At 41.0% G+C, this 17,393-nt stretch overlaps 1 protein-coding gene across 4 annotated transcripts in view; it reads left to right on the plus strand.

The window, feature by feature from the left end:
• UBR2 (ubiquitin protein ligase E3 component n-recognin 2) overlaps nucleotides 1–17,393 on the plus strand; it is a 72,472-nt gene that overhangs the window by 23,003 nt on the left and 32,076 nt on the right. For 3 of the 4 annotated variants that reach the window (XM_084828906.1, XM_084828908.1, XM_084828909.1), the window contains exons 11-26: nucleotides 1,101–1,199; nucleotides 3,358–3,521; nucleotides 3,602–3,701; nucleotides 4,224–4,352; nucleotides 6,540–6,723; nucleotides 7,718–7,779; nucleotides 8,281–8,391; nucleotides 9,115–9,180; nucleotides 9,952–10,074; nucleotides 10,229–10,292; nucleotides 10,994–11,118; nucleotides 11,725–11,777; nucleotides 12,646–12,748; nucleotides 14,481–14,529; nucleotides 16,237–16,391; nucleotides 16,503–16,605. In XM_084828906.1, coding sequence (XP_084685032.1) covers nucleotides 1,101–1,199; nucleotides 3,358–3,521; nucleotides 3,602–3,701; nucleotides 4,224–4,352; nucleotides 6,540–6,723; nucleotides 7,718–7,779; nucleotides 8,281–8,391; nucleotides 9,115–9,180; nucleotides 9,952–10,074; nucleotides 10,229–10,292; nucleotides 10,994–11,118; nucleotides 11,725–11,777; nucleotides 12,646–12,748; nucleotides 14,481–14,529; nucleotides 16,237–16,391; nucleotides 16,503–16,605 — 1,690 coding nt within the window. Of the gene's footprint in view, nucleotides 1–933; nucleotides 1,033–1,100; nucleotides 1,200–3,357; nucleotides 3,522–3,601; nucleotides 3,702–4,223; nucleotides 4,353–6,539; nucleotides 6,724–7,717; nucleotides 7,780–8,280; nucleotides 8,392–9,114; nucleotides 9,181–9,951; nucleotides 10,075–10,228; nucleotides 10,293–10,993; nucleotides 11,119–11,724; nucleotides 11,778–12,645; nucleotides 12,749–14,480; nucleotides 14,530–16,236; nucleotides 16,392–16,502; nucleotides 16,606–17,393 lie in introns of all 4 variants that reach the window. The other variant, XM_084828907.1, reaches the window with a different exon arrangement.

A 17,393-nucleotide genomic window follows, 5' to 3' on the forward strand; every position in this document is an offset into this window, starting at 1 on the left:
GGCTCACATGCATCACACAATCCCACAATTCATGGGTTAATTAACCCACGATATCAAACGGAACACTGCCATTACACGCAAACAGTCTTTGTGGAAGCCTCTTCCATTGGACCGTTTTGTGTACATCGGATTACACTAGAGCTTTAGATTTGAACCTAAATCTAGGTTCAAATCTAAATGTGGGAATTTATATTCCTAAGTGATTTGGATGCCATATGGTAACCACATTTACTGGATATATATGTGGCAATCCAAATGAAAATATCCCTTTATTATGCATATCTACAGTTATGTTACTGTACCACCTGGTAAACTTCCACTTGAAAGCAATATTATTTTGTGGGGGTGAGAGCCCGTGTCTGTTTTTTCTAATAACTCTTAAATAGTCAAGAACAGTATCCTATACTGCCTGTGCACCAGTGAGACCCACCACTAGTGCAATGGGAAGTTAACACTTCATAAAGCAACTAGAAATGAGCAGAAATGCTTTTTCCAGTCAACAGAACTTGCAGAAGGGAGCCCCGCTAACCTGTCCCAATCCAGAAATGAGTGCTTCTGCTCATGTCTGGGGTTCCTTTACAAAGTGCTAACTCCCCATTGGGCTAGTGTGAATCCCACCGGCCTAACGGAATGAGCAGGAGTGCAGTGGCAGTATAGGATACCACCCCATGTAATCTAAAAAGTAAAAACATTTTTACTTTCACTGCTTCCCAAAGATGTCCTTTAAATATTGCCTAAACCCAACAATATTTCCTATAACAGCTGATACTTGTGGTTCTTCTAATTATCTTCCTCTTTCTTGACACAAGTTTGCTTTTCACCAATTTCTAAACCAATACAGTTTTAACACAGAATATTCCCACCATAAACATTAAATTTAGACAAAACATCCGGTCAGTGCGGATTAGAGGTGAATTTCCCCTTGTTGTTTAGAATTACCGGCAGTTGCAGAGAGATTTTATGGAGGATGATCACGAGCGGCCAGTGTCGGTGACTGCTCTCTCTGTTCAGCTCTTCACTGTACCTACTCTGGTGAGTAGTGCTGCCTTTTTTAAACTGATAGTTGGCACCCTTTGCCTTTTTTGCCTCCTCCTTAATAGAATTATGAGCGATTGCAGAATGATTATGTGAAAGATGACCACGACAGAGAGTATTCAGTTGCTGACCTCTCAGTACAGATATTCACAGTGCCTTCACTTGTAAGTATTTAAATATTGAATGAAACCTCTAATTGCTCCCACTCCCACTCAGATCTAACACCGATAATTTATTATTGTTGTTTTTAAATATCCAAGTCATAACAGGGAGCAGGGGTGTCCACAATCTCTGGAGAAGATAAACATGAACTTCTCCTGTTCCCACATCTGGATCTAAATTATAACTTCCTTCTGGGCTACTCAGGTTCCCCACCCATACTGCATTCTGTTCTAGATCATCGTCTGGGCTTGCAGGAAGAAAACATTCATCTATGGAGTTTGGTATAACGTTTAACATTGCAATCTAGTCAAAACCAAATTTATAATGAACTTGGAAAACCAACCTTAAAATATCGCACGAATAACAATCTGTGATTACTCACTGTATGGACATGATAATTTCTGGATTCAGGGGCCATATCTTTATGGTCCAGTCCCTCTCATCATGAGTTATTAAACCAGTCTTGATATGTAAAGTTAAACGCAAGCTTCTTCAAGCTTGATAGATGGTAGTGAGAAAACACTCTAGTTGTAGTAGTACCAGTAGCAGCTATATGCAAAATCATTGAGCTTGTGGGATAAGGGGGTCCTTGGTATCCTTTGTATGTCTCCAGATGCATTGCTAAATGTGACTTTGATAATGGTGATCTCACCGGTTTCCCATCCACCCCAAAGATGAGCCTCCACACACATACCCTTCCCCACAATTGTACAATAGAGTCTGTTCTGTGTAGAATGCCACAGACCTCAAGCCACAGGCTAAGCTCTTGTCCTTCAGCTTGCGCCTCTGTCAAGGCACCTCTTTTATAGAGGGAAATGGAGCAAAACCAAACTTGGTTGGCACTAATCCCCCTCTCCTCTCAGTAAGCAAGCTTTGCCTGTTGATTTATATAGAGTCATCAGTATTAGCAGAGTCTTACAGAATTTCATGGGTAGAAATAGACAGATCTGTGCCCCCAAGGTGATTTACAATTTAAAATAGGGAATGGTGCAAAATAACAGAGGGAGGGTAAACATCACTTCTGTTGTATTATTAGATGGCTAAAATGTCTGTTTGTATAGCTGTTTCATGAGTAAAATTCTGTCCCCAGGGGCTCCACATTTTAAACAAAGGTGGACAAGCTATAATATTAATAACTTAAGGTCCTTTTAATTTATAAAAATGTGTCCTGCTGGCATAATATTAGTGTCACACATCGCTGCAACAGCTTCTCATGTTAGTTTTGCACCAAGCAGTCAAACATATTAACATAATTACTGACTGTTCAGGAAGTGTGTAATACATCTCACCAGGACCTTAGTCTTAATGGCTATTGTGCATGTTTCTGTTACAAGGCTTTGAGGCAGCTAGCAAATAACTCCTTCCTAGGGCAGTAACTCTTGAGACGTACAGTAATGTACTTTTTGTACTGCAGTTACGCACCTTGATTTGGTGCACATATGATGAGCTTATGTGCACATATGATCCAGTCCTCCACCAAAGACTGTGTTGCCTCCATAGTCCTTGGCAGGGGGGTGGATTTTACCCTGATTTCTGGATTTTTCTTTATTTCCCCAAGCCCCGTTTTGCGCAAAATGGGGCTGGGGAAATCAAACAAAAATCAGATCTGATTGCGATCATGACCGGGACGGAAAGCAGGCATGGGCAACGGCTTGGGCGAGATCGCAAATGGCGATTGTGGTCCTGCTGTGGAAGAGCAGAAGGGTTTTCTGCTGCTCTTGCCAAGCGGCTTGCTGGATGATGCCCTTTAACCACAGTGGAGTGCCAGACATCATGATAAGCCACAGTGGTTTAATTAAACCTTGCTGCAGACCGTGGCTTATCAGGGTGGCTTATTTTGGCTGAATAAGCCACCCTGGTAGGGGAAAACTGCTGCCAGACAACACGATAAGACATGGTGATTTATGAGCTACTGTGAGTAGCTTATAAACCACTGTGGCTTATCATGACGTGCAAATCCAGTCAGTCTGTGCATGATTCCTAGGTGGCCTCCTATTCAAGAACTGGTTGTATTGTGTCCAAACCACTTTTGCTGTGGAAATAGAACTATATTAGGCACCTACAAATCATTCTCTTGGATGTTCCTCTGTTGCTGGAGTCTCTTATTTCTCCAGTAGCAGACATTCATTGAAACAAGCTTCTAAATGTATTTTGACATAGGCTCGAATGTTAATAATAGAAGAGAACCTCTTGACTACTATCATCTCAACATTTATGGATCACTTACGACATCGAGATATACAGGGCAGGTTTCAGTTTGAACGCTACACTGCATTACAGGCTTTCAAATTCCGACGAGTCCAGAGCCTGATTTTGGATTTAAAGTAAGTGTTTTTAAAAAAACAAAATATTTCTGCATAGGTACATAAAAATCAGCTTGCAAACTTACTTCTGCTGTACTTAGGTATGTGTTGATAAGCAAGCCAATTGACTGGTCAGATGATCTGAGGCAAAAATTTCTAGATGGCTTTGATGTCTTCTTGGAGTTGCTGAAGTGTATGCAGGTAGGTAATTTTTTAAGGTACTATATTTATTGTGAAAAGACAAATGAGATGTTATCAGTTACTCTTGCTATAACTCTTAGATTTCCAATATCTTACAACGTTTTATTGATAGGTTTCACTGAAGAGTCAGGATACTGGATGGTTATAGTTGCCCCAATTTTACTAGAGCCAGTTCTTTTTACGGTCCTCTCTGTAGGCCAGGGGTGGGAAATCTTTTTCCTAGGATCTCTGGTGGGCAGAGCCAGATTTAATGGTGGGTGGAGCTTGCAGCATGGCAGATTGCCTGATGCTCTCCTTCTCTCCCACCCCATCCAATCCCATCCATCTGCATCTGTATCTCTTCCAATACCCCCCTCTGTCTGCCACCACACATGAAGTTAGAATGAGTGGCTTGCAGGTGGCAGGTTCCCCACCGCAGCTGTGGGTAAACACTAGGCAGGATTTGCTGGGTCTCAGCATTGATCCTACCCTATTGTTTTCATGCTTCCCTTCAAAATCGTGTGACTTTATTTGTGTCTCAAGGGTATGGATCCAATAACCCGTCAAGTAGGGCAGCATATTGAAATGGAACCAGAATGGGAAGCAGCATTCACATTGCAGATGAAACTAACACATGTCATCTCGATGATGCAGGACTGGTGCGCTTTAGACGTAAGTTTTATCTTGTTCAAGCATATTCAATAAATTTTAATTAATAGAATAGCTAAATTTTCTTAGGATTTTTGCATGTGACACATATATCAATAAAACAGATCTGTTTAAAAATGGGATCTCAAATGTGCATATTTTTCTAGCAATGAACTTTGAAATAGACTAATTTGTAGACTTGGTAATAAAAACAGACCAGTATCTCTTGAAGGGTAGAAAGAAAAGACAGAGAGCATTACATGTGAAGAATTATCTGTTGTAATTATTGCTTTACCTTCTGTAAAAAAAGATAGTTGGGATTTATCCTATAGGTCCGGTTTGCACATCACAACAATCCATGGGTTGTTTAAGCTGTGGGTTGTCACAGGAATGAGCACGCTGACTCCCATGTGCTTGCCAGCCGCATTTTAAATCAGCTTTAATCCTGGTGACGTCCAAACCTGGCACTGTGGCTTGTTTAGGGTTAAACAACCCAGAGTTTAATCCAACAATCACCCATGGTTTGTTGTTGGGTTAAACTCTGGGTTGTTTAACCCTAAACAGCCCGGGGTGCTGGATTTGGGCATCACATCAAACAACCCAGTTCCTGGGTTGTTGATTAAAGCTGATTGAAAATGGAAGTGATGAGCGTGGGGGAGGTAGCACACTCGCTCTCTTGCTTGTGGCCCCATCAATTCATGGATTAAACAACCCATGAATTGGCATTCTTGTGAACCAGGTCATTGTGTCCCTTCTGCTGATGGGGGCTGTTTCATCTAGTAGAGGGCTTCAGTGAGTGTAAAGGGGGGCGATTTTTGTGAATTCTCCCTTCTTTCTGCAGTCCAGTGCCCTTACCATCTGCTCCACAGTGTAGATGGTAGTGTGGGGGGCTGCAAAAGAAAGGGGGAATTAAAAAAAAAGAAAACCATACACACTCTTTCCACTCACAGAAGCCTCTGCTAGATCAAACAACCTTCTTTCAGCAGAGGAGCACAATTGGATACAAGCTATTAAATCCATAATTTGTAGCTTGTGTGAAAAATAAATGATAATGTATTCTGAAATAAATGTGTGTTGCTTGCACAACTGGCCCTGATCCAGCAATCTTATTTACTGTTGCCTGACACAAAGTTCACGTAGTTAAATCATACAAAGATTTTTAAGGACATTTAGCTAGATAGGTACTGATCAACAATCTTATTAATGGCCCACAATCACATTTTTAAAGAAGAGGTCCAGTGAGCATCAGTGTTACACAGATGCTTATGAAATCGTTAATTCAGCCTTGTAAATAAGCCCACAAAAGTAACTAACTGACTTTTTTTTTAAACTAGCCTGCTAGTCTCTTTCACTGCCAGCATGGAAACTAGCTTAGTAGTGCTAGTAAAAAGAATTGTAAAGGCTAGTAAAAATAATTGAGTGGGATGGGGGCGGGGGCAGTTATTTATCTCCCCCCCCTCAAAAAACACATACTGTATTTCTGTGCTGGTCATGGAGGAAGAGGCTCTCCTTTCTCTGCAACTTACATAGAAATGAAATGGGCTGGTAGAGGAAGGATGGAGCAATCCACCCCTCTTCCACCAGCCTCTTCATTCACCTGCACAAAGTTCTTGGTGGTTTATGACTACCAGGGGAGTTGTTAAGACAAAGCTGCTTTAATTTTATTTTATTTAGGACATCTCCTTTCTCACTCTTCAGCCCAAAGGCTCTCTGACTATCTACTAAGAGCTTAAAAACTCAGTATGATTTAAACTGTGAACAGTTACAGACAAATAGGACCTGCAACAAAAGGTTGCAGGGTAGACTGTTCCTGTTCACTTCCCCCCTTCAGGATACTCCATTCCATTCCCTCTTCTACCTGGTCTTCCATTCTGTTACTCCCCCTGCTGATTTGGTTCTGCAAGTGGCCCCTCCTGCCAATTCTGTTGCACAGTGGAGACTTACGGCTTCCTAGAGGAAGCCCCCAAACAACTGGAAACGCTAGTTTCTGGATCAAGACAGGTCAACAGAGCTCCTTTATGTGAGCTCCGCTGAGCCTGCCCTGTTCCAGAAACGAGTGATTCTGCTCGTTTCTGGTTGCTCCTGTTGTGGAAGCGGTGCTGCTGCTTGTGGAACGGAATCAGCGGGGTGCAATGGAATTAGCAGGGGCACAGCACCCCATTGGATACTGCCCTGTGTTTTCTTTCAATGTAGTGCATTCAATCTTTATAGGAAAAAGTGCTAATTGAAGCATACAAGAAATCTCTGACTACATTGATGCAATGCCATAGTGGTTTTACTGATGGAGAACAGCCTATTGATCTCAGCATGTGTGGGCACTCAGTTGAGACTATCCGATACTGTGTTTCTCAGGAAAAAGTTAGCATTCATCTCCCGGTTTCTCGTTTACTTGCAGGTAAGAACTAAATAGTTGGTTGTGTGTTGGTTTTTGAAGCATTTTATGCAAACACAAAGGCTAAAAGATTAGTGCTGCCATCATGTTTCCTCCACAATCAAGAGAACTAGTCTCCTGCCTAATTTTTACAGTATTACAAAAATTGTGGCATGTGCCTGTAGGCTGCATGAAACTGCTTCCTGAATTATAAGTATGGCTGAACGCTAAGAATATCTGCACAGAATTACTCTTAATTGTGGTGCACATTTTGGAATTGAACCAGGTTTTGTCAATACGTTAACTTTTACTATACTGGTGATTGAGCGTTGTTACATAACCTATAGCTTAGTTATAAACCACTGGATGTCAAGCTCGCACCCTTTGGGCCATACACAAAAAGCCAGTTGTGTGTTGTGCCTTAACACGCCTGTGGCAAACTCTCTGTTTTGTATTCACAGGCAAGCTGTAAAAACGTGGCTTGTCGAGACTTGTCAGGCTGCATACGTGGCTAGTATGCGGCATATGGTCCCAGGGGTTGAGAGATTGGCAGGCCTAGAAACAATTTAATTTTCTCCACTAGTTGAACACAAGCTTTCAAATGCACAGATAAACGCTTGGAATAAATCTAAAAACCAGGTTGTGTCCTGTCCATGCTGGTGGTGATACCTGGTCACTCTGAGGACAGATAAAGAATTTATAGGAATTAATTGAATTCAGTTTGCTTTGTCCAAAGAAGCAATACCTCTTGCTGCTTGTAAGAATGTTGCAATAACATATTTAGTAAAACACATTTATGTGTACATAATATGATTTGATCATGTAGGAACATTTTGTCCTAGTTCTATTTGAGACTGATAAGACATTGCTACCACACTTAAGACTCCAAATTTGGGAACTACACTTGCTAGTTATCTCAAGAATCCCTTAGCTTTGGCTACTTCATAGGTGGCAGAAATGTGCATATTGCTTTATTCCAAAAAAACAAACACACCCCACCTCTTTTTCTTTTCTATAGGTTTGCATGTGCTTTTGAGCAAAAGTGAAGTGGCATACAAGTTCCCAGAAGAGCTACCAATGGTGAGTAGTAATCAGATTAATGTGTGACTATTATTGGGGTATTTCTTTAAGTAGAATTGCTCTGGATACAAAAATTGCTGATGATAATAGTAAGAAAGTATAGCAGTCTTTCAAACAATACTGTATATAGAAAAAAATGTTTTGGCCATTGCTGAAATACTCACCTTCAGAACCATAGCTGCCTGAATGCCTTTGGATAGTCTAGCATTCGGTGTGTGCTGAGGGTTATTTGAAGATCAGAATTAATAGCTGGGGTATTGGGGAGATCTACAGCTGACTGGCTAAGGCCCATTGAAGCATTATGTTTAGCAGTGGGTAGTGGTAACCATGGTTTGTTCCTTAAACATGGGTAAGATCCGAAGTGTACACTGAAAATATGGTGCTATGCCTTGTCTCTAGAGCACTGGATAGGGTGGCACCATTTATAAATGATCTTTTAAGGGCCTAACAAAGTGTACTTAATGTCTAAGGCTTTTTCTTCATTATGTTCAATTAATGCAGAGTGAACTTAGTCCACCTATGCTAATAGAACATCCCCTACGATGTCTAGTTCTGTGTGCCCAAGTACATGCTGGAATGTGGAGAAGAAATGGTTTCTCACTTGTTAACCAAGTAAGTCTTAAGTGCAACATTTTACTCTCCTCCTTCCTGTGTGAAAATGAGAGTCATAGGGCGATTTGAGATACTTACCCTATAAAAGTTAATTGTGCTAGATTAGTAGCTAGCGGCAAAGCTGTGTTGTGCTGCCCTTCTATAGTTGCTAAACACATTTAGCAGGCGGTCTTGTTGAAGTTGGAATGCTTCTTGTTGCAGCCTGTATGTCAATGAACAAGAGAGGTGAATTTATATATTTTTGGACTCCACCTTGGAAGCTCCGCATAGATTAGCTTCCGTCTTCAGTCCCAGCTTCTGCCAACCTAGCAGTTCGAAAGCAAGAACTTGCAAGTAGATAAATAGGTACCGCCTCGGCGGGAAAGGTGACAGCGTTCCGTGCACCTCGGTGTTCAGTCATGCCAGCCACATGACCACGGAAGCGTCTTCGGACAGCGCTGGCTCTTCGGCTTAGAAACGGGGATGAGCACCGCACCCTAGAGTCGGACACGACTGGTTGGGGACACCTTTACCTTTAATGCACTGTTAAAACAACACTATGCCTTCATTCCTTGAGCCAACTTGGCAACACTACATCTGTATTTTTCCCAGTTATTCTACTAGGCTTGCCGGACTTGATTATCAAGTCTTCCAATTGCTATAATTCTGATACAAGCTCTGCATCTTATTTCATATCTTGAATTACCTATCTATAAATTATGAAAAAATCTTCCCCCCCACCAGATATACTACTATCATAATGTGAAATGCAGAAGAGAGATGTTCGACAAAGACATAGTAATGCTTCAGGTAACATTGTTTAATTCCAATTATGTATATTTATACGCTTATATCCTTTCCTGTTACCTCATGATGGCTTTATAAAGGGACCTTTGTACCCTGAGATGTTGCTAATGTGATTGTCTTCTTTCAGAAGGCAGTTTTTTTAAAGGTTCTCACATTTTCTCATGCTATTGTGATATTTGAAAAAGATGTTACTATATAGGTGTCTGAAGTTCCCCATACTATGTGGTGTTCTATGTCTATGTGCATATTTTACTTGTCTAGTTCCATGACAAACCTAATGTCCTGGAAGTGAGGTCTGATGATGCAGTAACCTCCCCCCCCCACACACACACACCTTATGCAAGGGGGGTATGTTTTTCTGTGACATGTCCTCTTGCACACATCTACATCTAAAACAAATCCGCATGCATACTTCAAGAAATCTTCCATTATATTTTCAGCTTCCTAAGGTAGCTGCCATGTTTGGGTTATGAAAAAGTCATACATGAATAAGTTTTAAACAGAACCAACATTAAAAAAATACACAACTTTGAAAAGCAAATTTTCAGCTGATACTTGTTCTTAAAATAGATGTCACGTTAACAACATATTAAAAGGGCTATTGTGTAAAGTGCCTCACTGCTTCCTAGGCAAAACCGAAAGAAGATCTGTGTTTATAAATTAAGACAAATTTCATATTTTAATGTGGCAAATGGTAATCTAATCTTTAAAGAGCACAATACATGTCTTGTTTTCATCTTATCAGTATAATAAACACAGTTAAATTTTCTTTAGACAGGTGCATCCATGATGGATCCCAACCACTTCCTCATGATAATGCTGAGTCGCTTTGAGCTTTATCAGATATTTAGTACTCCAGATTATGGCAAAAGATTCAGTTCTGAAAATTCCAATAAGGTAGGTTATGGGCTATTGCAAGTTCCATTTCATACCTTCAAAAACATATCAAATTAATTACAAGACACTGAACATTAGACTAGGGTTGTAGTAAGAAATCTAGAAAATATTTGTAAAGTATTCCTTGAACATTGAGTTTTTCCCCTTCTTTTAGGATGTGGTTCAGCAAAACAATACGCTTATTGAAGAAATGTTGTACCTAATTATAATTATGGTTGGTAAGTTTGCATTTATTTTAGTCAATGTATTATGGATTCAATAGCTTTGGAAACCTAGTTGGAAGACCTCTTATGTGTAGAGCTCATAAAAACATAAGAAGAGCCATCCTGGATCAGACCCGGGGGTCCCTCTAGTCCAGCATTCTGTTCACACAGTGGCCAACCAGCTGTCATCCAGGAACCCATAAGCAGGACATGAATGCAAGAGCACCCTTCCACCCATGTTCCCCAGCAACTGGTGTACATAGTCTCACTGTCTCTGGTACTGGAGGTAGCACATAGCCATCAATACTGGTAGCCAATGATCACCTTTTTGTGACCCTGGGTTCTAGTATTTTGAGAGAGGGAGTAAAATATCTCCCTATTTATTTCTTTATGGTTTGGTGATTTGCTGTTGGGAATGAGAGGGAGAGAGGAAGCACAAGGGACTTGCAATTCCTATTTTTGCTCTGTATAATGCCACTAGTCTGATGAGATATGGGGACTGCTTGCGCCGCTTGTCACGTGAAAGTGTGCATTCCCCCTTCAGAGGTTATACCAGAAGTACAGTCACTTGTACTTTCTTTCCCTTTTCTGTATGTAATATGAAGTGGTCCTGTGTGTCTGTGTGTATTCATCCAGGCAAGCTAAAAGCTTAATATCTGAACAGTTAATGAAAGGAATTGATCAGAGCTTGCTGTAATTATTGGTTTGTTTTACAGGAGAGAGATTTATTCCTGGTGTTGGCCAGGTCAGTGCTAGAGATGAAATCAAGAGAGAGATTATCCATCAGTTGAGCATCCGACCCATGGCTCACAGTGAATTAGTAAAAGCGTTACCGGAAGATGTGAGTCTTATTAAAAATGCTTTCAACACATCTTTGTACTTTGGGGAGTGTGGTGATACCTGTGGAAGGCGGTCTCTTTTGATGGCAGGCAGTGGGTAAATTGTTCTTATGGGACATGACTTCACCCAGCCAATGTGCTCTTGGCCTTCCCCGCCATTGTATACTCCCTAGAAATTAGTGTATCAGATTTTCTTAACAGCTTGAAGGCATTTCATTATTGTTGGAACGCAGATGCAATGGGGCAGCTTAGAAACATAGAGAAAGACATCATTCACGTTACTCTGCATCTGCATTGCCAATGTCCTAGATGGGCAAATATACCAGTGTGCTGTGGCTGCTGCAGAACCTCAAACTACAGGAAAGTGGGAAACCAGAACAGGAATTATAGTCCATCCCCCACCCCTCAGCTATTCCCATACTTGCATTCAAAGTTAAGATAGAGGGCACAATTCTGAGAGAGACTTAAACATGCTTATCACTTTCAGCTCGATAGATGTAGATGATAGTGTGGATATATTAGTGTTTCAGGAAAGGTATCTGGGAAGCAGTGGATAGTCATATCCATATTAAGTAATGCATAATTTCTGTTTTTTTCCCATTATACAGGAGAACAAAGAGACTGGAATGGAAATTGTAATTGAAGCAGTTGCTTGTTTCAAGTAATGTCCTTCCTGCAATAATCTTTTAAAACGTCTAACGTAACATTTTGTGGCCCAGTTAATATTGCTTAAAGCTATTCTTACATGCTATAAATTACCTTCTCTCAACATACACAGTTAAACTGACAACTGTGACAAAAATTTAGGAATGTATCAGTCTCTGTTGTCTGAGAGATTATTGTTCACCAAAACCTAGTTCTGTCTTATTTCATTGTATACACAAATATGTGAAGGAGAACATTATGTGGAAAAAAATTCCAGAGGGGCAGCCATGTTAGCCTGTTGCAGCAAAAATGTGTCTTTGTAGCACCTTAAGGGCTAACAAATGTATCAAGGCATAAACTTTCATGGATTGTAATCCACTTAATCAGATGCAACGTGCACCTGATAAGTAGACTGTAGTCCTTGTTAGCTTATGCCAGGGGTGAAGGACTCACAGCATCCTAAGCCCCCTCCCTGCCCTAGCAAAGAAAGCAGAGCACTTTGAAAGTACGTCACTGCCCAGGTGCTGGGTGGGGAGCAAGATAAAAGGGGGTGGCCTCACCCACTGCTGGCATGCTGCCTTCAGCAGACTAGTCCTGTAGCACAGAAGATAGTCTTTCATAGCTCTTTGCCTGAGTGTAAGCCAGAGCAGCAGCTCTTTTTCTGTCCTCCAGTCGCTACACCTGTCAAGAAGAAGCTAGACATGAATCTTTTAAAAGGGGACTACTACCTCTTCTGGTAAACTAGTTAAAAAGATCAGATTGTGCCTGAACAACATATCTCATCTTCAGCTTTCAAGGGGTTTGCTTTTCATATTCATGGAACTTCTTTAGAAGCAATATTCAGTTATTATTGTGTGGATTCTAAGTTTTCATTTCTGTTTCAGGAAGCCAGGACTAACAGGCAGAGGACTGTATGAATTGAAACCAGAATGTGCTAAAGACTTCAACTTATATTTTTATCATTTTTCAAGGGCAGAGCAATCTAAGGTAAGATAAAGAAATCATCTATAATTATGTGGCTATTAGTGGCTCTGAAGTTTTGTATTCAGTGAACTTTATGATGTGAACATTATGAACATTTTACTATTTGAGCCCAAAATAATGAATTCTGCATGGATGGTGCTCTTCAGTGAACACTGAAGTCAAAGAGAATGTACCTGACTGTGCAGAATTTAGTGCATTACTGCCTGCAGTAGCTGCATAGCATCACTGCCTTTGTTGTATAAACAGAGCAGTAGTGTGCTCTATTCTAAATGTTAGCCTCCTAAGTTCAGATTGGTGGTTACAACAGTAGACTGCAACCCAATGGCTATTGTGAAAGAAATAAGGAGGATAATTTGGGTAGGAGCAAAGTTGTAGAACCAGGAAGTGTTGTATGGATGGTTTTATTTATTTATTTATTCATTTCATTTCTATACCGCCCAATAGCCGAAGCTCTCTGGGCAGTTTCATTAAGGGGTTAGAGCAGGCACAGGCAACTTGTGGCCCTCCAGAAGTTTTGGCCTACAACTCCCATCAGCCCTAGTCAATGTAGCCAATGGTGAGGGCTGATGGGACTTGTAGTCCAAAACATCTGGAGGGTCACAAGTTGCCCATACCTGAGTTAGAGGCAGAAATTCTTGGCTTACAGGGAACTGAAAGAGAAAGGAAGCCTAGAGGCAGAGTGGCGGATAATAAGACAATAGCCAGTTGAGAAGCATGGGTAGAGGATACAAAAGTCTGAAGGAAAAGGGATGGAGGAGGCAAGAAGAAAAAAAGGGTTAAAAACTCACACAGGGCATAGGAACAGTTGTGCTGATTGCAAGAAAGCAGTGGACAAATGAGGGAACTCTGAAGTCTGAGAGTGTCCCAGCTAGGGACTTAAGCAGGCAACACAGCCAAAGGAAGTGTATGTGGGGTGCAGAGAATGGGAGCTGAATTTTGCTTATTGATTTGAGCAAACCTTTCAGATATTTGGCTGCAGGTTTTTTGTTCTGAAAACATTAATTTCTCTTCAGTGTTATGAGTTAAGAACTTCGTGAAGCTTGGTTTCATACTGCAAACCTATCTTTCAGAATTCATGGTAAAATGCAAGGAACAGAGAATGTAACATTTAACTGGAAAGGGAAATAAAAATATGAAGGTGAAAAACAGCACACAAAACACTTAAGGGTTCCTAGTGGTGCATCTGACAGTGGCCATATTGCAGTCTTCCCTAATCTGGTGCCCTCCAGAAGCTTTGGAGTATAACTCCCATCAACCCCAGCCAGCATGGCCAGTGGTGAGAAATGCTAGAAGTTGTAATCCAAAACATCTGGAGGTACCAGGTTGGTCAAGGCTGCCATTTTGTTCGATTTGCAACCTGGCCTTAGTTTTGGGCTGTGCCACATCACTATTACCAGAAAAATACTGAAAACAATACTAGGAAAGCTAGATGATAAAGCTGCTTACATTAAGTGTCTCACTAGTTCTTGACCCAGGTGGCAATGCCATGCATGCAGAGCAGCAACATTTTAAAACCCAGATGCAAACTACGGGCAAATTTAAACAAAATAAAACATGCTAATGTCAGTCTAATACAGATGAAGCCTGGAACAAAGGTGTAGGATTGTTGTTACAGTCACGTAATATAGAAAAACAGAACAGGAAAATAAACCAGTGTCCGTTAATTATGTAGAAATAATATTTTTGTCCTTAGCATTTGGAATATTAACTTCTCTCTCTCTCTTTTTATTATAAGGCAGAGGAAGCCCAAAGAAAACTAAGACGACAAAACCGGGAAGATACAGGTACCTGTCTTGCCTAATTATATAGGTATCCCCATAGTTGTTGCCCTCACTTTAAAAAAATGTTTACTTCTTTTCAAAAATCAGATAGACGTGTGCCTGCGGAACTGCTGTTTTCTTTTGTTCCCAATGAAAGAACTAGGGCTGCAGTCTAAAGGGGACATTTTTGTGTGCCTAAGAAAACCACATGTGCAACTGGGGCTTTCATAGAATCATAGAGTAGTCATAGAATAGTAGGGTTGGAAGGGGCCTACAAGACCATCGAGTCCAACACCCTGCTCAATGCAGGAATCCAAGTCAGAGCAGCCCCGACAGATGGCTGTCCAGCCTCATCTTGAATGCCTCCAGTGTGGGAGAGCCCACCACCTCCCTAGGGAATCAGTCCCATTATCATATTGCTCTGACAGTCAGGAAGTTTTTCCTGATGTTCAGCCGGAATCTGGCTTCCTGTAACTGGAGCCCATTATTCCGTGTCCTGCACTCTGGGATGATAGAGAAGAGATCCTGGCCTTCCTTTCTTTGTGGTTTACATGATGGCATGGGCTCTTCTGACATGGCAAGCTGCTTTCAAAACTCAGCAGCAGCTTGTCTTCTCTGCTGTTGGAGCCGCAGCAGCAGAAGCAAAAGCCACAGAGAGGCCCCAGCTTCATGCATTGTTCTTTAGCTTAGGCTTTCCCAACTTGTGACTCATGAAGCTGAATAGAGCTCACCATCTCTGTATCATGCCTTCCAGCTGCTTGACTGCCTCACCGTTTCTGCAGCCCCAGGCAGATATACACAGCCTGTTAGGCTACCTGTACATTGCTCGTGAGCAACGTTTGGCTTGGAGAGTCACAATTTGTGTCTCCCTAGATGGATGAAATGGATCTTTTGATTATAACCTTATATCTCCATTTTTCTTGGCACGCTCCACCCTAGATGCCTTCACAAACACATCTGTATTCTTGCCAAAAGGTTTCATATTTGTACATGCTCATAATGAATTGTGTAAAACATAGCCTATGGAAAGGTTGATATTTGAGTTTTGCTGAAACAAATACCATAGACCTGAGTGGTGTATGACTGTTGCTTCTCATGACTGAATCTTTTGCTGTTTTAGTAACATTTTGATGGCTGAAATCACAAGACATTCTCATGTTAGTTCCACCATCCTCTATGGAAGTGGAGAGCTGACATGGTAATTTTCCATGTAATCTGTCTCTCCTTTGGTGATTTCATTCATCAAAAGTTACTAGAATAATATAGGATCCAGCCTTGGACTGTTTTTGTGCCATAAGAATAGGATTGAAGCTGCAATCCTATACACACTTAACTAGGAATAAATCTTGTTGAACTCAGTGGGACTGACTTCTGAGTAGGTATGTATTGAAATCTAGTGATGTGTTTTTTGTCAGTTTGAAAGGCTCTGTTTTTTAAGGGCAAGTTCTTAAATACTCCAAATATACTGGGTAATGGTCTCCTGCCAGCAGAACAGACACTGCTTGTGAATGTAATTTCCCCTCCCGCCTGCAGCCCCCTGTACATCCCCAGCTCTGTTCCAGAGGGTTGGGGGACCCTCCAGAGCAGATTTGGGAGGTGTAAGGAGGGGGATGGAGGAGAAGGGAAACTCCTATTGTGTGAGCAGAAATCACCTCACATATTGTTGGATCTAGCCCACCGTGAAGGTTGCTAAACCAAGGTTGTACAATATTTCATTAATTTCTGTTTCAGCACTTCCACCTCCTGTTCTGCCTCCATTCTGCCCTCTGTTTGAAAGCCTGATCAATATTCTGCAGTGTGATGTCATGTTGTGCATTATGAGGACGATACTGCAGTGGGCGGTAGAGCATAACGGCTATGCCTGGTCAGAGTCCATGCTGCAAAGGGTGCGTTTAAGCTTTGAACTCCAGGTGTTCTTAATTCACATATGAGTGCTAGTGAACTGTACCAACTGCTTTTTAGAAATAAGAACTCTGATCCTGGTAAATTTTGCTTAGGTTTTGCACTTGATTGGAATGGCACTGCAAGAAGAAAAACAGCACATTGAGAATGCTGATGAAGATAATGTGGTGACATTTACCTTCAGTCAGAAGATATCAAGTAGGTTGATAATTCTACACCTATTGCAAACCTTTTTTTTTTCTTTTAACAAAATATAGTAAGATACATTATCCAGTTCCTCAATTTTCTGGTGTTCTAAAAGGATCAGTTCAAAAAAATGGTTTTTGTTAAAGGTGATAGTGGATTGAGCTTTAATACTGCAGTCCTTTAAAAATTCTACTTACTACTTCATTAGAAGAAAAGCAAACTACAACTATCTAAGGAAAGTTGTTGGTTTTCCCATCTGCGGTGGCTGAAGCATTAAATCCCGTGTTGATATATTTATTTATTAGCTTTTTAAGATTGCCCTGCTGCTAATGGGACACCAAAGACAATTTACAGACAAGCCTTTCAAACAAGAACACAACAATGAAATTGAACACAGTATCTTATTGTACAAATAAGTATCATTATGTTTCTTTTTATGCCTGAAGGCTGCTTCACACACTGTTGTTTTTTCGCAAGTACATGTAACATGTTTTAAGTGTGCTTGTGACAAGTGTAGTTAACAGTATACATATATAATCCAGACATGTACACAGATATTGCCTGTGGCTCCTTGTGGAAAAGTACATTTGCCTCCACTTGAAGTGGTCCTTGTAAAACTGGTGACATCTTTTGCAGTCGAGGAGGAAGCACAAAGATGTGCTAATGAATTGATTGGAATTGTTTGTATAAAGGTAGTGTATCCTTGTTGCGGTGCTTTGAAAGGACTGTGCCACATTCCTAGCTCAGGAGTGGTCTCTATAGAAACCACATATGAAAATAAGCACTCTTTGGATCATAGA

Source organism: Heloderma suspectum, chromosome 1, assembly GCF_057233095.1.
Source record: "Heloderma suspectum isolate Gila_16-S chromosome 1, 16-S_ref, whole genome shotgun sequence".
Lineage (NCBI taxonomy): Eukaryota > Metazoa > Chordata > Lepidosauria > Squamata > Helodermatidae > Heloderma > Heloderma suspectum.